This window comes from Amblyraja radiata, chromosome 12 (genome assembly GCF_010909765.2).
Source record: "Amblyraja radiata isolate CabotCenter1 chromosome 12, sAmbRad1.1.pri, whole genome shotgun sequence".
NCBI classification, from domain to species: domain Eukaryota; kingdom Metazoa; phylum Chordata; class Chondrichthyes; order Rajiformes; family Rajidae; genus Amblyraja; species Amblyraja radiata.
In genome coordinates, this window is record NC_045967.1 from 59,547,233 (window position 1) to 59,571,767 (window position 24,535).

At 47.4% G+C, this 24,535-nt stretch overlaps 1 protein-coding gene across 1 annotated transcript; it reads right to left on the bottom strand.

Moving 5' to 3' along the window:
- Positions 1-10,211: 10,211 nt before the first annotated feature.
- LOC116979262 (interferon-inducible GTPase 5-like) lies at positions 10,212-20,665 on the bottom strand. Its single transcript, XM_033030873.1, has 3 exons — positions 20,645-20,665; positions 15,624-15,759; positions 10,212-12,662 (listed from the first exon to the last, which is right to left on the bottom strand). Exons 2-3 carry the CDS (start codon positions 15,641-15,643, stop codon positions 11,462-11,464), a joined length of 1,221 nt encoding a protein of 406 aa, XP_032886764.1. The 5' UTR covers positions 15,644-15,759; positions 20,645-20,665; the 3' UTR covers positions 10,212-11,461.
- Between the last annotated feature and the right edge of the window lie 3,870 nt (positions 20,666-24,535).

Below are 24,535 nucleotides of genomic sequence, written 5' to 3' on the forward strand. Positions count from 1 at the left end.
GTTTCCCTAAATTCTTCAAACTACGAATTCTCGAGTCAGCCCACCGCACTATGTTTATAAAATGTAATAGCATAACAATTAATATTTGAAGATGTTTGATTAAATTGGGTCCTGACAGGTGAGGCGGATGAACTCAGGGCCCTGGTAGGTACCTGCGACTTCAACGTCCAGCTGTTGCAGCAACTTGGTTAAGGGAGGGACAGGTGTGGCAATGCAATGTTCCAAGCTACATGTGTTACAGGTCAGACTGAGGTGGGGACAAATGAGGAGCAGTGGTTGCTTAATTGAATAGGGAAAACATCACACCCATAGGCTGAGATGTTATTACTGGAGATTCATGTAGTGAGGCTATGTAGGTGGAGCTAGTAAATGGATCAGCTTGTTAAGGCAGTGGTGGCCTAGTCACTGGATGTTTTCAAGAGAGAGTTAGATATAGCTCTTGGGGCTAACGGAATCAAGGGGTATGGGGAGAAAGCAGGAACGGGGTACTGATTTTGGATGTTCAGCCGTGATGATATTGAATGGCAGTGCAGACTCGAAGGGCTGAATGGCCTACTCCTGCACCTATTTTCTATGTTTCTATGTTAAGATTTTACTCTAGGCCTCCAAATAATAATAAACAAAAATAAAAATATCGGTCATGTCTGGAGGTTGCAGACAGATGCAAGTGTAATAGAGTTGTCTTGGTTGGGGATTTTAACTCTCCTAATATTTACTACGACTACCGTTGTACCCAGGGATAGATGGGTTGAAATTGTCTATGGAAGAGGAGGTAAATTGTGATTCTGGTCATGAACAAGCAGGAGACGTGGGTCAAGTAGAGGCTCTTGGGTTTAATTTAAATCCCAGAGGAGTATTGGGAATTGGGGAGCATTGTTCAGAATGAAACCAGAAGGGTGAAAAGGGGACATGAGACAGCTCTGGTAGAAAATATCAAGGATAATCTAGAGAGATTCCATGCATATCAAGGGGAAAATTAGCCTTTTCCAAACTTAAACTAATCATCTATGTGTCGAGCCACAGGTCGTGGGCCAGGTTAATCATCAATGCTTATCCTCTGGTTTATTCTCAGATTGAGGTGGGCCGACAAGAGGAGAAGTTGCTTTATTAACTAAGGAGACAGTAGTAACTCTCCCCTGTTTTCAGACAGGTAGCTGGAAAGATAATAGACTGTTACTGTGGGGGATTTTAACTTTCCCTATTTATACTGGGACTGCGATAGTGCCTAAGGCCGGGACGGGTGGGATTTGTCATATGTGTGTTAAGGGAAGCTACCTTTGGCAATATGTAGGGAGCCTACAGGTTAGAGTCATAGCCAGAGTCATAGAGTGAGACAGGGTGGAAACAAACCCTTCGGGCCAACGCCCACACTGGCCAACATGTCCCATCTACACTAGTTCCACCTGCCTGCACTTTGTCCATATCCATCCAAACCTATCCTATCCATGTACCTGTCTAACTGTTTCTTAAAAGTTGGGATAGTCCCAGCCTCACTGCCTCCTCTGGCAGCTTGTTCCATACACCCACCACCCTTTGTGTAAAAAAGTTACTCCTCAGATTCCTATTAATTTTTTTCCCCTTCACCTTGAACCTATGTCCTCTGGTCCTCAATTCCCCTACTCTGAGCAAGACTCTGTGCATCTACCCGATCTATTCCTGTCATGCGTTTGTGCACTTCATTGAGATCACCCCTCATCCTCCCGCGTTCCAAGGAATAGAGACCCAACCTACTGAACCCCTCCCTATAGCTCACACCCTCTCATCCTGGCAACCCTTCTCTGAACCCTTTCAAGCTTGACAGCATCCTCCCTGTAACATGTTGCCCAGAACTGAACACAATATTCTAAATGAGATCTCACCAACGTCTCATGCAACTGCAACAAGACCTCCCAACTTCTATTCCCTCTCTGACCGTTCCTCCACCCACCTGGCCAATCGATCCAGATCCTGCTGTAATATTTTACAACCATCTTCATTATCTGCAAAACCACCCACTTTTGTATCTTCAGCAAACTTGGTAATCTTGCCCTGTATGTTCTCATCCAAATCATTGAAGCAGATGACAAACAGTAACGGGTCCAGTACTGAACCATGTGGCACACCACTAGTCACAGGCCTCCAGTCTGAGAAGCAACCTTCCACCATCACCCTCTGCTTCCTTCCGTGGAGCTAATTTGCTATCCATTCAGCTACCTCTCCTTGGATCCCATGAGATTTAACCTTCCAGAGCAGCCTACCGTGTGGCACCTTGTCGAACGCTTTACTAAAGTCCATGTTCACAACATCTACAGCTCTGCCCTCATCGACCTTTTTGGTCACGTCTACAAAAAACGCAATCAGATTTGTGAGGCACGGCCTCCAGTGTACAAAACCATGCTGACTATCCCTAATCAGCGCTTGCCCGTCCAAATGCATGTTCAATCTATCCCTCAGAATAATCTCAGGTAACGTTGCAACTGCAGATGTTAAATTCGGGGCAAAGCCTCCCCCAGCGGGGAATAGCAAGTGACTGAAGAATCGGTGAGCGAGACGTTTGCAACCAGCCACCATGGTGATATTAGCTTTAAAATAGTTATGGATAAGGACATGGCGGGTCCAAGTCCAAGTTCGGAATCGGGCCGAGGCCAGCATTGGTGGTATTAGACAGGATCATGTCATAGAAACATAGAAACATAGAATTAGGTGCAGGAGTAGGCCATTCGGCCCTTCGAGCCTGCACCGCCATTCAATATGATCATGGCTGATCATCCAACTCAGTATCCCGTACCTGCCTTCTCTCCATACCCTCTGATCCTTAGCCACAAGGGCCACATCTAACTCCCTCTTAAATATAGCTAATGAACTGGCCTCGACTACCCTCTGTGGCAGGGAGTTGCAGAGATTCAGCACTCTCTGTGTGAAAAAAGTTCTTCTCATCTCGGTTTTAAAGGATTTCCCCCTTATCCTTAAGCTGTGACCCCTTGTCCTGGACTTCCCCAACATCGGGAGCAATCATCCTGCATCTAGCCTGTCCAACCCCTTAAGAATTTTGTAAGTTTCTATAAGATCCCCTCTCAATCTCCTAAATTCTAGAGAGTATAAACCAAGTCTATCCAGTCTTTCTTCATAATGGATAACCTCACATTTATCCACATTATACTGCATCTGCCAAACATTTGCCCACTCACCCAGCCTATCCAAGTCACCTTGCAGTCTCCTAGCATCCTCCTCACAGCTATCACTGCCCCCCAGCTTAGTGTCATCCGCAAACTTGGAGATATTGCCTTCAATTGCCTCATCCAGATCATTAATATATATTGTAAATAGCTGGGGTTCCAGCACTGAGCCGGACATGTTGGGGGGCAGTGTTAGCTGTGAGGAGGATGCTAGGAGACTGCAAGGTGACTTGGATAGGCTGGGTGAGTGGGCAAATGTTTGGCAGGTGCAGTATAATGTGGATAAATGTGAGGTTATCCATTTTGGTGTCAAAAACAGGAAAGCAGACTATTATCTAAATGGTGGCCGACTAGGAAAAGGGGAGATGCTGCGAGACCTGGGTGTCATGGTACACCAGTCATTGAAAGTAGGCATGCAGGTGCAGCAGGCAGTGAAGAAAGCGAATGGTATGTTAGCTTTCATAGCAAAAGGATTTGAGTATAGGAGCAGGGAGGTTCTACTGCAGTTGTACAGGGTCTTGGTGAGACCACACCTGGAGTATTGCGTACAGTTTTGGTCTCCAAATCTGAGGAAGGACATTATTGCCATAGAGGGAGTGCAGAGAAGGTTCACCAGACTGATTCCTGGGATTGCAGGACTGTCTTATGAAGAAAGACTGGATAGACTTGGTTTATACTATCTAGAATTTAGGAGATTGAGAGGGGATCTTATAGAAACGTACAAAATTCTTAAGGGGCTGGACAGGCTAGATGCAGGAAGATTGCTCCCGAGGTATGGTTAGTATAGTAGGCCTGAGTGATCTCCTGGACAAGTGTCGATCGCCTGGATTGGGGTCGGAGAGGAATTTCCCGGATTTTTTTCCCGAATTGGACCTGGGTTTTTATCCAGTTTTTTGCCTCCCCCAGGAGATCACGCGGTTCTTGGGGTGGAGAGGGGTGGTAGCGGTATAAAGGGGAGGGTAGTGTCTTGTGTTCTGTGTCTTGTGTCTACTGTTTGTGGGTAAGTGTGTCTGTTTAGTGTTCAGCCATGAGTGAATGGCGGTGCGGGCTCGACGGACCTGGTGGTCTACTCACGCACCTACTTTCTATGATTCTATGATTCTATGATGTTGGGGAAGTCCAGGACAAGGGGTCACAGCTTAAGGATAAGGGGGAAATCCTTTAAAACCGAGATGAGAAGAACTTTTTTCACACAGAGAGTGGTGAATCTCTGGAACTCTCTGCCACAGAGGGTAATTGAGGCCAGTTCATTGGCTATATGTAAGAGGGAGTTAGATGTGGCCCTTGTGGCTAAGGGGATCAGAGGGTATGGAGAGAAGGCAGGTACGGGATACTGAGTTGGATGATCAGCCATGATCATATTGAATGGCGGTGCAGGCTCGAAGGGCCGAATGGCCTACTCCTGCACCTAATTTCTATGTTTCTATGTGCAAATTCCTCAATGACAATTTATCCCCTGTCTTACCCCGGAGATAAAATGAAGGCTCGAGATCGGAGCAGTTAATGAAGAAATCTTGAGGATAGTTCATGTTACTGACCCAGCAACGCACGTGACAATAGTTATTTAGTTTAGTTTAGTTTAGTTTAGTTTAGTTTAGTTTAGTTTAGTTTAGTTTAGTTTAGTTTAGTTTAGTTTAGTCTAGTCTAGTTTAGTTTAGTAATGCAGACTGGAGACATGACCTTTGACCCACCGAATCCAGGCTGACCACTGATCAGATTAGTTTTATAGAATGACACGTTTGAATTGCATCTTGTGAGTAGGGGAAGGATGAGAAAGTGAGATTATATAGATCAATGTGACCGGGTGATCAGTGAACTCGGTGGGACGAGGAGCCTGATTCTGTGTTTCATTATTAACATAAACTAAACTAAACTTTTGTCAGTAGAAGGACCTCAATCGGAAACGTCACCTATCTGTGTTCTCCAGAGAAGTTGCCGCTGAGTACCTCGAGTGTACTGTGTCCATTAAACTTTGTCATGTAAGGTGCTGGGTCTGTCAAGTTCCTGTCAGTTATTAGACACAACAATGCTGGAGTAACTCAGCTGGACAGGCAGCATCTCTGGAGTTTCAGGGTCGAGACCCTTCTTCAGACCCCACCCATCACACATAAACGTCACCCATTCCTTATCTCCGGAGATGCTGCCTGTCCCACTGAGTTACTCCAGCTTTTTGTTTCTATCTTTGGTTTAAACCGGCATCTGCAGTTCCTTCTTACACATCCTGTCTGTTACTGACTGAAGTATTCAGTTTGTATTTCCCTACAGCGATGCTGTTTGTGTGGGCAATGACGTGCGGAAATGATTCTCAGCAGCAGCAGCTCTGATATAATCTTTGCAACTCTGCCGTGGCAGCTAGCCAGGGGTTTCATGAAACATCCTGCGACCAGTGAAACGCTTGAAGAAATGGTAAATATTCAACATTAATGACCCGACCCGGATAAAACCGATCGATCCAGATACACGACCATGAAGATACTTTATAGATGTCGACATGGTGTATAATAATCTGTAATATCAGCGTGGAGTGTGCCTCTCACTGACTGAGGGGGGACAGGAATTGTGTTGCCAGTTTCATGTTGTTTTCTACTGACAGGAAGCACCTGTAATTGTGGTCTTTCCCCGACTCGTGTTACACTTGCCTGCACTCCTGAAACATTCTCACCTTGAGTAAACTCCACCCCGTGTTTTGTTTATTTCCGAGGCATTGACCTTAAACTTAAAGCCCATCCAGCAATAATGAGCAGAAGGATAAAACATACCCCCCACTGGAGAGCTGGGGTCACTTGCTACACAGTACCATCCCTTTACATCCAAAATCATTGCCAGTTATTATGGAGCATTTTGGATGTGAAGGGGAGCTCAGGTCAACGATTAGTTCATATGGATCTGTAGCATGACCGGTTCTATCTTCCCATGCCTAGTTTTATCCAAATAACTTCCTATTTGTACAAACAAAGAAGGATACACAGTGCTGGAGTAACTCAGCGGGTCAGGCAGCATCTGTGGAGAACATGGATAGGTGACGTTTCACACAGTGCTGGAGTAACTCAGCGGGTCAGGCAGCATCTGTGGAGAACATGGATAGGTGATGTTTCGGGTCAAACGTGGGTCCCTTGAAGACAGACACGGGTGAAATTATTATGGGCATCAAGGAAATGGCAGAAGAGTTGAATAGGTACTTCGGATCTGTCTTCACTAAGGAAGACATAAACAATCTCCCAGATGTACTGGAGGTCAGAGGATCTAAGGGGGTAGGGGAACTGAAATACATTTTCATTAGGCGAGAAATAGTATTGGGTAGGCTAATGTGACTGAAGGATGATAAATCCCCTTGGCCTGATGGTCTGCATCCCAGGGTCCCCAGTTTGCCTGACTTCGGTGGTGGGAAAGATGCTGGAGTCAATTAAAGAGGTAATAATGGGGCATTTGGATAGCAGTAAAAGGATTAGTCCAAGTCAACATGGATTTATGAAAGGGAAATCATGCTTGATTAATCTTCTAGAACTTTTTGAGGATGTGACAAGTAAAATGGATGAAGGGGTGCCAGTGGATGCAGCGTATCTAGACTTTCAGAAAGCCTTTGATAAGGTCCCGCACGGGAGACTGGTGACTAAAATTAGAGCACGTGGTATTGGGGGTAGGGTGTTGACGTGGATAGAAAATTGGTTGGCAGACTTGAAGCAAAGAGTAGCAGTGAACGGATCCATATCCAGAATGGCAGGCAGTGGCGAGTGGAGTGTCGCAAGGCTCGGTGTTGGGGCCGCAACTGTTTACCATATATATTAATGATTTGGAAGAGGGAATTAGGAGCAACACTAGCAAGTTTGCGGATGACACAAAGCTGGGTGGCAGTGTGAACTGTGAAGAGGGTGTTAGGAGGTTGCAGGGTGACCTGGACATGTTGAGTGAGTGGGCAGATGCGTGGCAGATGCAGTATAATATAGATACATGTGAGGTTATCCACTTTGGCGGCAAAAACAAGGGGGCAGATTATTATCTAAATTGGGTTAGGTTAGGTAAGGGGGAGGTGCAGCGAGACCTGGGCGTCCTTGTACACCGGTCATTGAAAGTTGGCGTGCAGGTGCAGCAGGCAGTGAAGAAAGCTAATGGAATGTTGGCCTTCATAACAAGAGGATTTCAGTATAGGAGTAAAGAGGTTCTTCTGCAGTTGTTTGGGCTCTGGTGAGACCACATCTGGAGTATTGTGTACAGTTTTGGTATCCTAATTTGAGGAAGGACATCCTTGTGATTGAGGCAGTGCAGCGTAGGTTCACGAGATTGATCCCTGGGATGGTGGGACTGTCATATGAGGAAAGATTGAAAAGACTAGGCTTGTATTCACTGTAGTTTAGAAGGATGAGGGGGATTCTTATAGAAACATATAAAATTATAAAAGGCTGGGCAAGCTAGATGCAGGAAAAATGTTCCCAGTGTTGGGCGAATCCAGAACCAGGGGCCACAGACTTAGAATAAAGGGGAGGTCATTAAAAACGTTTTCACGCAGAGAGTTGTGAATTTATGGAATTCCCTGCCACAGAGGGCAGTGGAGGCCAAATCACTGGATGGATTTAAGAGAGAGTTAGATAGAGCTCTAGGGGCTAGTGAAGTCAAGAAATATGGGGAGAAGGCAGGCACGGGTTATTGATAGGGACGATCAGCCATGATCACAATGAATGGCGGTGCTGGCTCGAAACATAGAAACATAGAAAATAGGTGCAGGAGTAGGCCATTCGGCCCTTCGAGCCTGCTCCGCCATTCAATATAGAAACATAGAAACATAGAAATTAGGTGCACGAGTAGGCCATTCGGCCCTTCGAGCCTGCACCGCCATTCAATATGATCATGGCTGATCATCCAACTCAGTATCCCGTACCTGCCTTCTCTCCATACCCTCTGATTCCCTTAGCCACAAGGGCCACATCTAACTCCCTCTTAAACATAGCCAATGAACTGGCCTCAACTACCTTCTGTGGCAGAGAATTCCAGAGATTCACGACTCTGTGTGTGAAAATTTTGTTCCTCATCTCAGTCCTAAAAATTTCCCCCTTATCCTTAAACGGTGACCCCTTGTTCTGGACTTCCCCAACATCGGGAACAATCTTCCTGCATCCAGCCTGTCCAACCCCTTAAGAATTTTGTAAGTTTCTATAAGATCCCCCCTCAATCTTCTAAATTATGGCGAGTATAAGCCGAGTCTATCCAGTCTTTCTTCATATGAAAGTCCTGACATCCCAAGAATCGAAAGACCTAATGGCCTCCTCCTGCACCTATTTTCTATGTTTCTACGTAAGGCATTAGAGGGTCTCGACCCGAAATGTCACCTGTCCATGTTCTCCATGGATATTTCTCCGACGTTGCACTGTCCTACTGATTAATTTTATTGATTGTTTTCCCCCTTGTCACCGCCCCCTCAGCTAGCAATGAACTCTTCTACATTTCTTTATCTACGTCTGTTTAGATCTGTCGTTTTTACACATTACCCTTCTTATATCCGTGTCCCCCTCTCCCCTCACCCTGAAGAAGAGTCTCGACCCGAATCGTCACCAATTCCTTCTCTCCAGAGATGCCGCCTGACCCGCTGACGAGTTACTACAGCATTGTGTGTCTATCTTCTTCTGCTGTTTGCCCGGCTGTGTTGCTCCAGCACTTTCTGCCCATTTTTATTTGCTCATATCTGTTTACGACGCCATTTCATCCGGATGTTTCAATACCTTCTGTTGAATCCCTTCCACTGCCTTGGTCCCAGGACAACTTCCTTCACATCTCACCAAATAGAAACGGCTTCTCCCCGCCTTCTGCATTCAGTTCCACAATGTGCATCGTCATTTTACACGCTGGGCACAATTGTAAACATACTTGCGACATTTTGGAACACACAACAGTGTCATCTGTCCCCACATTAACACATTGCAGTGATATGCAGAATGGAAAGAGACCTTGGTCCAGGATAACCACTTGTTTTCATTCATCGTACACAGTTCCGTTTTTAAACCTCCCGTATTTCTTCCCCGTATATACAATTATACTGCATCTGCCATGCATCTACCCACACAACCAACCTATCCCAGTCACCCTGCAGCCTCATAGCATCCTCATAAGGAATTGGTGAGATCGCGTTGGGAGAACTGACTATATATCTGTTTAGGTTGTTCAGGGCTTGGACACGCCAGAGGCAGGAAACATGTTCCCGATGTTGGGGGAGTCCAGAACCAGGGGCCACAGTTTAAGAATAAGGAGCAAGTCATTTAGAACGGAGACGAGGAAACACTTTTTCTCACAGAGAGTGGTGAGTCTGTGGAATTATCTGCCTCAGAGGTCGGTGGAGGCAGGTTCTCTGGATGCTTTCAAGAGAGAGCTAGATAGGACTCTTAAAAATAGCGGAGTCAGGGGATATGGGGAGAAAGCAGGAACGGGGTACTGATTGGGGATGATCAGCCATGATCACATTGAATGGCGGTGCTGGCTCGAAAGGCCGAATGGCCAATTCCTGCACCTAATGTCTATTGTCTAGATTGGAGCGGCTGGGCTTGAATACTCTTGAATTTAGAAGAATGAGAGGAGATCTTATTGAAATATAAGATTATTAAGGGTTTGGACACGCTAGAGGCAGGAAACATGTTCCTGATGTTAGGGGAGTCCAGAACCAGGGGCCATAATTCAAGAATAAGTGGTGAGCCATTTAGAATGGAGATGAGAAAAAACATTTTCACACAGAGAGTTGCGAGTGTGTGGAATTCTCTGCCTCAGAGGGCGGTGGAGGCTGGTTCTCTGGATGCTTTCAAGAGGGAGTTAGATAGAGCTCTTAGGAATAGCGGAGTTAAGGGACATGGTGAGAAGGCAGGAACGGGGTACTGATTGTGGATGATCAGCCATGATCACAATGAATGGCGGTGCTAGCTCGACGGGCTGAATGGCCTATTCCTGCACCTATTGTCTATTGATACACTGCACGACAAAATACTATGTTTACAAACCTGTTGTGATGCTGCTGCAAATTAAGAATGTCGTTAATCCGTTTTGGGACATATGACAATAAAACACTCTGACGCTGAAGCATTCGGTAGATGTTTCCGACTTTAATGATGAAAGATGTTTAAAAAAACAGAATATTTGAACCCATTCCCTCACTGCCCCATGTAATCTCCCAGAATCTTTAACACAGTCATTGTTGTCTTGCACATGAGGTTTTACTACAGAACCATTTACATCGGGTAAAACACGTCTTAAGGCACAGTTATGCATTAACAATAGAAACATTCTGAATATTGTAAATTAATTACAGCGTAAATGAACAGTCCTAATCCTTACCCTGATACAATTTCTCAGATCACTGACATCCATCTGTTTACTGAGTCAGTGATGAAGCAGCATAGTTCAGTGTGATGGTGTAACAAGCTCCCACCCCTTCCTCCCACTGTACCTGGCCTTTGCAATGTGTTTCATCCAAATTATTGTCCACTGCTTTTCCTATTACTCGGTAGTTCATATCTAGTTTAGTTTAGTTTAGTGTCACGTGTACCGAGGTACAGTGGAATGTTTTTGTTGCGGGCTAACCAGTCAGCGGAAAGACAATATATGATTACAATCGAGCCATTCACGGTGTACAGATACATGATAAGGGATAAGGGTCCATTTCCTGTAGATGAATAGACACCGCCATCCATCACAAAGGAATCTTCCACTTCATTCCCACAATGGCCTTACTCGGCAAACAACCGGTTTTCAGTTTGGGTTATAGTCTGTGATTTTTTGGGGGGAATTTGTCAAATCCAAGATAAATTTGTTGACTGGAATGATCAGAGCACTTTCTCTCATCTTAGAAACTGATTGATCTGCTATTTCTAACCCCAGGCTTTCATTTCAGTTATTTTTCACAACCACTTTGTGTAGTTAATTTTTTAATCCACACGGTAAGATGAAGAATCAGTAAAATCAATAACTCATCCCCAATATACAATGTCATTCATATGTTTTCTCCCAAAACGTTTCTGTGGAAGGACTACCACACATATTTCATGTCAACAATTAGGTGTTTTTTGTGCCTTCATAGTCCCTGACACATGAAATAACATGGTTCAAACTGAGGCTGTATCTAGCTAGATTGAGGAATGCCTGGACAAGGTATAAACAGGCTGGATACAGACGGTATATAAGAAAGCAAGTGTTTTCAATCAATTGTCAAGGGTGACCTTTGATCATTAATGCGGGAGTTTTTTTAGGGAAAGTTTTGGTGAAATTTGAAATGACTCGTCACCTGTACAAACGGGATAACTTTCCCCCCATTAATCGATGTAAATGCAAAGCAGTTAATTAATTTCAAACGCTGCCCTCACCACCCTCTCCGCATTCTCCGTCAGATCCTTCAGCGCATCTCGCAGTATCTTGAAGGTCATGAGGAATGATGAACCTGCTCCAAAAATGGAACCAATGACTGGAACAACGTCGAGAGCTAGTTCCAGGGCTGACACGGTAACAACAGCAGTTCCCCAACCTATCCTCACAATGATATCTGGAGTTATTTCTCCCAGCAGATGAGGTTTTACTGCAGCCTTTAGCTCTTCCACAGGTTTACCTGTTCTGTTGGCCAGTCGGTGAAGAGAAGCATCATCAAGACCCAGACATTTCTGGAAATGTATTATTGCTCCAATCAATATCCCAATGTCACAAGCGAGAGAGAACCCAGGGATTGGGATCGCTCCCACTCCTCCAGAGAGAGTCGCCCATATCCAGATGTTCTTCTTCAGTATTTCATTTTTCTTTCGAACAATCTCTACACTTTCTATAGGAAGGGCCAGAATAAAGGCCATTTTCTTTACATTCGTTAAATCATCTTCAAGTGCTTCCTTTAACCGATTGAAATCATACCGATCCGGATCAAAACTGGAAATCAGGAATACGGTGGGATTTGGGATCCCGGCTTTTCCCAAACCACTAACGCAGTCACTCCGGATAATTTCCATTTCTGCAACTTCATCAAATTCTTTCCTTTCTCTCCGCATAGAATTAAGGTCAACGTCAATCTTAGAGCGGACAAAATAGCACCTCTTCCCCAGCCGCTTAATCTCCTTGGCAAGGTATGCATCATTCTCCCTGAATCGACAAGCTGACACTATGATGAAGAAATCGTATTTTTGAAATTGAATTTTCCTCAGGTAGGAACCCGCGGTGAATCGTGTAGATCCGGTCCCCGGCAGGTCCCAGTAGCGGACATTGGGCAGATTGGGATGTGGGTATCCGGTTGGCTCCATTGTAGTTTCCGTGGTCCCAACTGCAGCCGCTCCCTCATCTTTGCTACAAAGCCCTCTCATGGCGTTGATGAGGGTGGATTTTCCTGCACCCGTGTCTCCCGTCATGGCGATGTTCAACTCGGTGTTGTTCAGTTCTTTGATTTTATTCTGTATCAAAGGTTGAACCTTTTCCACACCACCCGTTTCAAACTCGGACTTCAGTTTGCTGATCTCTTCCTGTGTGAAGAATGTGGGGGTCTCAGACTGAGCCGCCTGTTGGCTGAAACGAAAAATGTTTGGTGATAGTTTCCAGTTGAAACAGCACCTATTTAGCATCATGGTAATAGAGTCTTACAGTACACAATTCCATCAACCCAACTCTCCTTGTCAACATAGATGACCCATCTAAACCATTCCCATTTGCCCGCATTTAGCCCATGTTCATGTAAAGATTTAATATCCATGTATCTGTACCAGTCATTGTTTAATGCTGTTATGATACCATCCTCAACTACCTCCACTGACACTTTGTCCCATATACCCACGACAATGGGAGTGAAAAGACCGCTCCTCACATTCCTGATAAATCACGCTCCTCGCACCTTAAACCGTTGGTTCTTGATTCCCTCATCCTAGATTCTCTGCAGTTGCCCTATCTTTTCTTCTCATTGTACACCTCTATAAGATCACCACTCATCCATCTGTGCTCCAAAGGACATGAATTATCCTGCCCAACCATTCCCAGTAGCTCAGGCCCTCAGGTCCTGGCCATATCCTCCTGCACTATTTCCAGCTTAACTACATCATTTCTATATCAATAGACAATTGCAATAGGTACAGGAGTAGGCCATTCGGCCCTTTGAGCCATTCAATGTGATCATGGCTGATCATCTACAATCAGTAACCCGTAACTGCCTTCTCTCCATATCCCCTGACTCCGCTATATTTAAGAGCCCCATCTAGCTCCCTCTTGAAAGTATCCATAGAACCGGCCTGCACCGCACTCCGAGGCAGAGGATTTCACAGACTCACAACTCTGTTTGAAGAAGTGTTTCCTCATCTCCGTTCTAAATGGCTTACTCCTTATTCTTAAACTGTGGCCCCTGGTTCTGGACTCCCCCAACATTGCGAACATGTTTCCCGCCTCTAGTGTGCCCAAACCCTTAATAATCTTATATGTTTCAATTAGATCCCCTCTCCTCCTTCTAAATTCCAGCACATACAAGCCCAGCCACTCCATTCTCTCAGAATATAACAGTCCCGCCATCCCGAGAATTAACCTTGTGAACCTACGCTGCACTCCCTGAATAGCAAGAATGACCAAAACTGAAGACTCCAATGCAGCCTCACTAACCTCTTGTACATCTGTAACCTCACATCCTGTGTGCTGCACACAATTCCCTGATTAATGAAGGCCAAATTATAAAACCCTTCGTGACCACCTCATCTACCTGTGAAGTAAGTACCTGTGCTGTATCCCTCTACTCAACAACACTCCCCACGGCTCTACCACTCAGGGGGGAAATCCTGCTCTTGTTAGACCTCATAATGCAATCCCGATATCCACATTAACCTCCATTAGCGAAGAGTAAGATCTTGCTGGAACTTTTACTAAACATCTTCATTGTCCCTGAGAGCACACACTTTAGTACCACCTACACATTTATTAAATATGTTTGTACAATTACATCCAAATTGTTGGTTGCAACCACTATCAGAATTCTGCCCCGAACTGATCCTCGAGACAACCTCTAGACATTGGCCTCCAGTCCAAGATACAACTTCCCACCACCACCCTCTGCTTCCTTCCATTAAGCCAGTTCTACATCCCATTGGCTAGCTCTCCATGAATCCCATGCGATCTAACTTTCCAGGGCAGCCAACTATGGGGAGCTTTATCACACACCTTGCTACACTGCATTTGGACAAAAGGTGTAACACAGCAACTGCAGTTCCCACCTACACTCTCCATATAGACATGCCTACAGCAGGACGGCAGCTTCCAGTCAAGCGCAGTTATGTCTTGCCTCACGTTAACACACGCTGAAAATAGAATATATGCAAAGAAAAGTGAAGGGACTTGAGTTGCCAATCGACCAGCACTCTCCTGTAACAATGGGTAAGTGGAGCACTGGCCATGCCCTGCGCTGGCAGCTTGTGCTGAGCAAGGAGACAAGCTGATAACATGACAAAAAGCCAAGGTGATTATGTGACAAGTTACAAGGAGACAAGGTGACAGGAAGACAGGGAGACAAGGGACAGGGAGACAGGGTGACAGGGTGACAGGGAGACAGGGAGACAAGGGACAGGGAGACAGGGTGACAGGGAGACAGGGAGACAGGGAGACAGGGAGACAGGGCGACAAGGGACAGGGAGACAGGGTGACAGGGTGACAGGGAGACAGGGTGACAGGGAGACAGGGAGACAGGGTGACAGGGTGACAGGGTGACAGGGAGACAGGGAGACAGGGAGACAAGGGACAGGGTGACAGGGTGACAGGGAGACAGGGAGACAAGGGACAGGGAGACAGGGTGACAGGGAGACAGGGAGACAGGGTGACAGGGTGACAGGGAGACAGGGAGACAAGGGACAGGGAGACAGGGTGACAGGGAGACAGGGAGACAGGGTGACAGGGTGACAGGGAGACAAGGGACAGGGAGACAGGGAGACAGGGTGACAGGGTGACAGGGTGACAGGGTGACAGGGAGACAAGGGACAGGGAGACAGGGTGACAGGGAGACAGGGAGACAAGGGACAGGGAGACAGGGTAGGGTGACAGGGTGACAGGGTGACAGGGTGACAGGGTGACAGGGAGACAAGGGACAGGGAGACAGGGTGACAGGGTGACAGGGTGACAGGGTGACAGGGTGACAGGGAGACAGGGAGACAAGGGACAGGGAGACAGGGTGACAGGGAGACAAGGGACAGGGAGACAGGGTGACAGGGAGACAGGGTGACAGGGAGACAAGGGACAGGGAGACAGGGTGACAGGGTGACAGGGTGACAGGGAGACAAGGGACAGGGAGACAGGGAGACAGGGTGACAGGGAGACAGGGTGACAGGGTGACAGGGTGACAGGGAGACAAGGGACAGGGAGACAGGGTGACAGGGAGACAGGGAGACAGGGTGACAGGGTGACAGGGTGACAGGGTGACAGGGTGACAGGGTGACACGGGACAGGGAGACAAGGGACAGGGAGACAGGGTGACAGGGTGACAGGGTGCGGCATGTCTGGACCTACCTGGAACTGCTTCCTCCCATTTCTGATCTCTGTGTCTCGCTGCCGGCCTGTGTGATGGTCCAGTGATCCCGGCGCTGTGCTGAGGTGAGGTCGGTGATCAGAGCTCCTCTTTGTCCGTGGATGTGTGTGTCTGCTCCTTCAACAGGAAAGTAGTGAGAGAGTGAGTGATGGCTTGTTCTATACCAGAAATCCCTGAGGCTGTTGGGAAAATCACCCTTAATCGGAATGAGGTTAATGCAATCCACTAGAAAATACACATAGGTGGGTGTCTTAGCGTGGCACAGTAGCGCAGTGGTAGAGTTGCTGCCGTAAGGGCCTGTCCCACTTGCATGCGACTGCATGCGTTTGGCGTGACCAGATGGAAGCGGAGTTCGCGTTAAGTTCGCGCGTGACGCAATTTACTTGATCCTCACCAATCAGTTGGGCAGGTGGCGGGCCGACTGAATTTGGGTGGCGCACGGCGACGTCATCACGCAACGGCACATCGGGTGGTGTGTCGTTGCGCAACGCCACATGCTAGGTGTTCGACGTCAAGACGCTGCGGGCCGACTGACCGTAGGCGCACGGAATTTTCGGACAGTGCGGGATATTCGGAGCCCCACGCGATGTCGGGGCCATCACCGCACAACTCCAGACGCCTCCGCACTTGGAAGTGGGACCGACCACGTGCGGCCCGTACGCCTCAAGCAACCACGTTTGGTCGCGCCAGATGCATGCTATCACATGCAAGTGGGGTTGCGCCAGAGACCCGGGTTCGATCCTGAATTTGGTGCTGACCATACGGAGTTTGTACGTTCTTCCTGTGACAGTGTGGGTTTTCTCCGGGTGATCCAGATTCCTCCCACACTCCAAAGACGTGCAGGTGTGTAGGTTAATTGGCTTCGCTAAAATTGTATATTGTCCCTTGTGTGTAGGATAGTGCTAGTGTACGGGGTGATCGCTAGTCAGCACGGACTCAGTGGGCCGAACATCCTGTCTCCACGCTGTATCTCTAAAGTGTAAAATCTCACCTTGCCTTTTCAGCCCAAGTTATGTTGGAGCGTGTCGGGAGAGTTGTGCTTCCTCCGTAGTATTCCAGGGAAGAAGGGCTCGTGGTGCCGGAAAGGACAAGGTGACCTGGTAGTGAGCAGAATTGGGAGAGATTGAAGGTGTCTGTAGGCCATCGCTCACCAGTAGTCTGTGGATCAGTCAGCACTTTGATGTCAATGGAAGGGAGGTTGACTATCGACGTCCTTGAAAGTTCCCCATAGTTTTATGTTTTAACTATTATTTAAAATACCATCCCTACAGTTACAATGTCAATGAAGACACAGAATGCTGGAGTAACCCAGTGATTCAAATCCCCGCTCTCGCCAATGCCTTCCCGCCGTTGTGGTCCCCACTGACCTTGCAGTGGTGTCGGGGGCCAGCGGGCACTGCGTGCGACCACCTGTCTGTACATGGCCGTCCGAAGGGGGGGGGTGCGTTGGGTGGGACCGCACCCCCCTTTTTCCCCCCCTAAGAAAAAAGTCACCAAAAAAAAAAGAAATCGGGAAAAAAAAAACAGCGTTTCCACTTTGGAAACGGCCAGTTCTCTGTTCTCCTGTCGTCGAGCGGGAGTGGCTGAATCTAAACCCCACGGCTGTAACACCAACACCAGACGCCGCTGCGGCAGAGCCCGCTCCCCTTGCCTCCCCCCGCCGCCGGGGCCCAAGTCACCCCCGCTGGGCACATGCCACCCCCGCTGGGCACATGCCACCCCCGCTGGGCCCACGCCACCTCCGCTGGGCACACGTCACCCCAGCTGGGCCCACGCCATCCCCGCAGGGCCCATGCCACCCCGCTGGGCCCACTTCACCCCAGCTGGGCCCACTTCACCCCGCTGGGCCCACGCCATCCCCGCAGGGCCCATGCCACCCCGCTGGGCCCACTTCACCCCAGCTGGGCCCACGCCATCCCCGCAGGGCCCACGCCACACCTGCTGGGCCCACTTCACCCCAGCTGGGCCCACTTCACCCCGCTGGGCCCACGCCATCCCCGCAGGGCCCACGCCACACCTGCTGGGCCCACTTCACCCCGCTGGGCCCACGCCACCTCCGCTGGGCCCACGCCACACCTGCTGGGCCCACTTCACCCCAGCTGGGCCCACGTCATCCCCGCAGGGCCCACGCCACCTCCGCTGGGCACACGTCACCCCAGCTGGGCCCACGACACCCCCGCTGTCCCCTGCAAGGCTCACGCCAGCCCCGCTGGGCACATGCCACCCCCGCTGGGCCCATGCCACCCCCGCTGGGCCCAAGTCACCCCGCTGGGCCCACGCCACCCCCGCTGGGCCTACGCCACCCCCGCTGGGCACATGCCACCCCCGCTGGGCCCATGCCACCCCCGCTGGGCACATGCCACCCCCGCTGGGCCCATGCCACCCCCGCTGGGCCCAAGTCACCCCGCTGGGCCCACGCCACCCCCGCTGGGCCTACGCCACCCCCGCTGGGCCCACGCCACCCCCGCTGGACCCACGCCACCCCTGCTGGGTCCACGCCACTCCCGCTGACCCCCGATGGGCCCACACCAGCACCACTGACCCCCGCGGGGCCCACGCCACCCCCGCTGGGCCCACGCCACCCTCGCTGGGCCCACGACACTCCCGCTGATCCCTGCTGGGTCCACGCCACCCTCGCTGACCCCTGCAGGGCCCACACCACCCCTGCTGGGCCCATGCCACCCCCGCTAGGCCCACGCTGCATCTACCCCACCCCCACTGGGCCCACGCCACCCCCGCTGGGCCCACACTATCTTCATCACCCCCGCCCGCTGGGCCCCCGCCACCTTCATCTTCGCTCCCCCAAAGAAAGAGTGGGGGATGTGAGAGGGAGAGAGAGAGGGGGGAGGGGAGAGGGAAAGGGGGATTTTCCTGAGTGAGATTGCAAAATTAAGGTTTGAGAGCTATTATATTTTCTCCTCCATATGAATAATATTAAACAATATAAAATAATATCAAACAATTGGAACTGCTTTCTTTTCCTTGATAACAATACTGAAAAATATGAATTCCATAGTTTGTGACATAAATGCACATTTTAATGGGATCATTATATACAAATAATAATAATAATAATAAATTTTATTTATGGGCGCCTTTCAAGACTCTCAAGGACACCGTACAAAATTTAGTAAACAGAATACAAAATATGTAAGCGGAATGAAACAAAACAAAAAATAACGACAAAAAAAATAGTAAAGACATCAACAATACACAATTCAAATACACAATTCAAAGATGTATACAGATGTAGCAATGTATACAGATGTAACATTTCCATTTTGAGATGGGGGGAGGGGGAGGGAGGGGCTGGGGGCAAACATGCGTCAAGCCGATAGCCTAATCGTTAAAGAGTTAAAAGATAAAGAGCTGCGAAGAGGAATCAGAGCTGCCAAGGAAAGGTACTCTGAGAAGTTGAGGAGCAAGTTCTCAGCTAATGACTCCTTCAGTTTGGAAGGGCATGCAATAAATCACCAGCTATGAGAGGAAAGACCCCCCCCCCCCCCCCCTCTTTGGACAATCATCAGCTGACGAACGACCTGAATGGGTTTTACTGCAGGCTTGAAAATCAGAAACGTAACCCTGGTACCCCTTCCCCAACAAACACAGCCAGACCCCAGTCTGCAAAGAATGGACCCTGCACCCTCTCCTTCCCATTCACCACTTCAGACCTACTTAAGGCAAGACTCCAGTATGAAAAGAGTGGACCCTTTTCCACCCCAACCAACACTTCACACCCACTGTCAGCCTGACCTCAGTCTGCATTTTTCTTCTTAACTTTTTAGTCATAGAATGATGCAATGTGGAAACAGGCCCTTCAGCCCAACTGGCCCACACAGACCAACATGTCCCATCTAAACTAGTCCCACTTACACGCGTTTAGCCCATATCCATCTAAATCTGTCCTATCCATGAACGTGTCCAAATGTCTCTTAAACATTAGGATAGTCTCAGCCTTAAATACCTCCTCTGGCAGCTCGTTACATACACCCAGCAGTGTGTGAAAAAAGCTACCTCAGATTCCTGTTAATTTCTGAAATATTGGTCATATATTTGGTGCAGAAATGCTCCAAAACAAGACTCAGAATGCATCAGAGAGCATCTAAAACCCCTGAGCTTCCTGGCATCGAGGGTCTTCACGCTTCGCGCTCGTGATGTGCTTTCACGTTAAGTTTTTTGTAATCTTGTCATGCCACCCCCCTTTTTGAAAAGCTTCGTACGATGAAGTAGGGTCCCGGAGACAAGTGTTAGAGAGGGGCAGACAATCCACTCAGTCTCCTCGCCGCCCACAGGAGGCCGCGGGGCTGGAGTTTGTGCCGCTCTGGTTGTAGCGGATGTTAAAGAGTCCAGTGACAACAGCGGCCGCCTTCTCTCATTGATTGCCCGGAACAACCAGACGGACGAGTAACGTGACAACAAACACCAGCGGACACTTTCCAATCCCCTCTCTTGGTTTCTGATCCATTTACAAAGAGTTCACTGCGTTGATTGCACCATCCTCCCTGCCCGCTTCTCTAAAGACACTCCCCTTTGGAAAACATCCAAATGCCAAAGGTTGTTTTCCTGTAAGTTTCGATTTCCCCTCAACTCGAAACACGACCGATCACGGATGAGATAAACTCGCGCGGTGGCGAAAAACGGGCAGAATTGACACAGGTTGAAGTGCAGCCCCATTGCCGGAGTTTACTCGGTATTTCACAAGTGGGACACATGAGGGCACGGGGGTGGGGGTGAAATTGCGATTTGGGGAAACTGTATTATATTATGTGTCGCCTCCGAGAATGTCGGATGAAGTTTTTTTGCACGGTGCAGAGTAAATGCGGCTTTGTTCCGTCTAGAATTAGCAGACCCGACCCGAAACATCGCCCATTCCTTCTCTCCAGACATGCTGCCTGTCCCGCTGCGTTACTCTAGCTTTTTATGTCTATCTTCCGTCCAAGATTACACCGCGCAGTCGAGCTGATAACTCGGCTCAGTTTGTGGTTTCATTCGCTGTTCCTACCTGCACTGGTTCTTGGAAGGAGGACACTCCGTCAGGGAAAGATGCGGAGATGAACACAAGAAGCAGCTGAGTGCGTGTCCCGTCCTCTCTCTCTCTCTCTCTCCCACTGACACTCTCTCTCTCTCTCTCTCTCACTCTCACCCACTCACAAACTCTCGGTACCTCTCATGTGATTGGACAGATTTACGTACGTTGTCAAATAAAAAAACAAAACGTGTGTGTTGGCTCTGTTGTTGCCGGGTGAATTTATGACGAATACAGTCTACATCAACCCACATCTGATAGTTTTCCTCTTACACTGAGGAATAATTATCGCGACCATTTAAACTTGCTGTGCTTCTCGCTGTGTCGGGCGGGCGATTCAGGATCTCCAGGGGTAAATGCTGTGAAGCGGTCACAGTCGTGCTTGTTATTGTCACAGTGAAACACGTTTTTGGTTCTATACAGACAGCAAAAAGACTATGCATGATTACAATCTTGGAAACATAGACAAGTAGGTGCAGGAGTAGGCACTCTCCATTCAATTTGATCATGGCTGATCATCTAACATCAGTACCCCGCTACTGCTTTTTTTTCCATATCCCTTGATTCCTTTAGGCCCAAGAGCTAAAACTAACTCTCTCTTGAAAACATCCAGTGAATTGGCCTCCACTGCCTTCTGTGGCAGAGAATTCCACAGATACACAACTCTCGGTGAAATTTGTTTTATCATCTCAGTCCTAAATGGCCCACCCCATCTACTTAAACTGTGGTCTGGACTCACCCAACATCGGGAACATGTTTCCTGCATTTACCCTGTCCAATCCTTTAAGAATTGTATATGTTTCTATATGATGCCCTTTCATCCTTCTAAATATCTAGTGAATACAAACGCAGTCGACCCATTCTTTCATCATATGTCAATCCCGCTATCCCGGGAATTAACCCGGTGTACCTCAATGGCAATAATTTCCTTCCTCTAATTAGGAGACCAAAATTGCCCATAATACGACAAGTGTGGTCTCACCAGGGCCCTGTACAACTGCAGCAGGACCTCCTTGCTCCTAAACTCAAATCCTCTCGCAATGAAATCCAACATGCGATTAGCTTCTTCACTGCCTGCTGTACCTGCATGCTTACCTTCAGTGACTGATGTACAAGCACATCCAGATCTCGTTGCAGAAACACACACATTTCCCCTGCATGTAGCCTGTCCAGTCCCGTAAGAATGTTATATGTTTCTATAAGATCCCTTCTCATCCTTCTAAATTCCAGTCGACCCATTATTTCATCATATCTCAGTCTTGCCATTCCGGGAACTAACCTGGTGAACCTAAGCTGTGCTCCCTCAATAGCAAGAATGTCTTTCCTCAAGTAAGGAGACCTAATTGCACACAATATTCCAGGTGTGGTCTCACCAGTGCCCCGCAACACTGCAGTAGGACCTCCTTGCTCCTATACCTAAATATACCTCTGACTATGAAGCTGAACATGCCATTTGCTTTCTTCACTGCTTGCTGTACCTACATGCTTACTTTCGGTGATTAATGAGCAAGGTCTCGCTGCACCTTCCCCTTTTCCTAATCTGACACAATAAGATAATAATCTGCCTTGTTGTTCTTGCCACCAATGTGGATAACCTCACATTTATCCACATTATACTGCATCGCCCATGCATCTACCCACTGAACCAACCTATCCAAGTCACCATACAGCCTCATAGCATCCTCATAAGGTGTTTACAAACCTGTTGTGATGCTGCTGCAAATTAAGAATGTCATTAATCCGTTTTGGGACATATGACAATAAAACACTCTGACGCTGAAGCATTCGATAGATGTTTCCGTCTTTAATGATGAAAGATATTTAAAAAACAGAATATTTGAACCCATTCCCTCACTGCCCCATGTAATCTCCCAGAATCTTTAACACAGTCATTGTTGTTTTGCACATGAAGTTTTACTACAGAACCATTTACATCGGGTAAAACACGTCTTAAGGCACAGTTATGCATTAGCAATGGAAACATTCAGAATATTGTAAATTAATTACAGCGTAAATGAACAGTCCTTAATCCTTACCCTGATATAATTTCTCAGATCACTGACATCCATTTGTTTACTGAGTCAGTGATGAAGCAGCATAGTTCAGTGTGATGGTGTAACAAGCTCCCACCCCTTCCTCCCACTGTACTTGGCCTTTGCAATGTGTTTCATCCAAATTATTGTCCACTGCCTTTCCAATTCCTCGGAAGTTCATATCTAGTTTAGTTTAGTTTAGTACCACATAGAGGTACAGTGGAATGTTTTTTTTGCGTGCTAGCCAGTCAGCAGAAAGACAATATATGATTACAATCGAGCCATTCACGGTGAGCAGATACATGATGAGGGAGAAGGGACCATTTCCTGTAGATGGATAGACACCACCACCCACAATGGCCTTACTCGGCAAACAACCGGTTTTCAGTTTGGGTTGTTGTCAGTGATTTTTGGGGAATTTGTCAAATCCAAGATAAATTTGTTGACTGGAATGGTCAGAGCACTTTCTCTCGCCTTAGAAACTGATTGATTCCTGCTATTTCTAACTCCAGGCTTTTCATTTCAGTTATTTTTCGCAACCACTGTGTGTAGTTAATTTTTTAATCCACACAGTACAATGAAGAATCAGTAAAATCAATAACTCATCCCCAATATACAATGTCATTCTTATGTTTTCTCCCGAAACGTTTCTGGGAAGGACTACAACATTAATTCCTTGTCAACAAAAAAGTATTTTCGGTGCCTTCATAGTACCTGACTGGCATAAAATAACATGGTCCAAACTGAGGCTATATCTAGCCAGATTGAGGAATGCCCGGACAAGGTATAAACAGGCTGGATACAGACGGTTTATATGAAAGCAAGTGTTTTCAACGAATTGTCAAGGGTGACCTTTGATTGTTAGTGTGGGGAGTTTTGTTAGGGAAAGTTTTGACGATATTTCAAATGACACATCACCTGTACAAATGGGATAACTTTCCCCCCCATTAGTCGCGACAATAAGTAGCACTCAAAATCAGAATGAAAAAGAATAGCATGAGTTGAATTTACATTTTAGATTTAAAGCTACGCTAATGCCATTATTTCTAATCTCAACTTCTGAAAAGTGTTGCTCTCCCTTTTTTGTCTCAGCTGTTCACATCTGTAAGAATTACAGATAATTAGCAATGGATACAGGTACATTGTGACAGCAGAACACAACGACAGATAGTCCCACTCTAAAGTAAATATTAGTGTCTTGCACTTTTTAACAGAATCAAACAACGAAAGGGCTCATGTTCTTACTACTTACAAAATTCTTAAGGGGTTGGACTGGCTAGATGCAGGAAGATTGTTCCCGATGTTGGGGAAGTCCAGAACAAGGGGTCACAGTTTAAGGATAAGGGGGAAATCTTTTAGGACCGAGATGAGAAAACATTTTTCACACAGAGAGTGGTGAATCTCTGGAATTCTCTGCCACAGAAGGTAGTTGAAGCCAGTTCATTGGCTCCATTTAAGAGGGAATTAGATGTGGCCCTTGTGGCTAAAGGGATCAGGGGGTATGGAGAGAAGGCTCAGAATACTGAGTTGGATGATCAGCCATGATCATAATGAATGGCGGTGTGGGCTCGAAGGGCCGAATGGCCTACTCCTGCACCTATTTTCTAGTCAATTATGTTAATTTGTTCATATCCATTAAAGAATGTTTGAATACAAGCATTACTATAAATTAGGAGGACCTATGGGATCCCATAGGAGGGTGACAGAAATCAACGATTGATGTGAGAATTTCTTGGTTGAACTATCCAAGGAATGGTTTAGAGTTGGCTAGAACCCTTGTACACGTCTCCATCAGGCTCCTACAGTAGAAGCAGCAGTTTAAGGGTCTTCTGGT

What these genes read in the sequence shown, in the direction of transcription:
- LOC116979262 (XM_033030873.1), bottom strand. Translation starts at nt 15,643, where the DNA reads ATGGGAGGAAGCAGTTCCAG. An exon ending in ATGGGAGGAAGCAGTTCCAG is followed by an intron (nt 12,663 to 15,623) that starts GTAGGTCCAGAC and finishes TTTTCGTTTCAG; the next exon opens with CCAACAGGCGGCTCAGTCTG.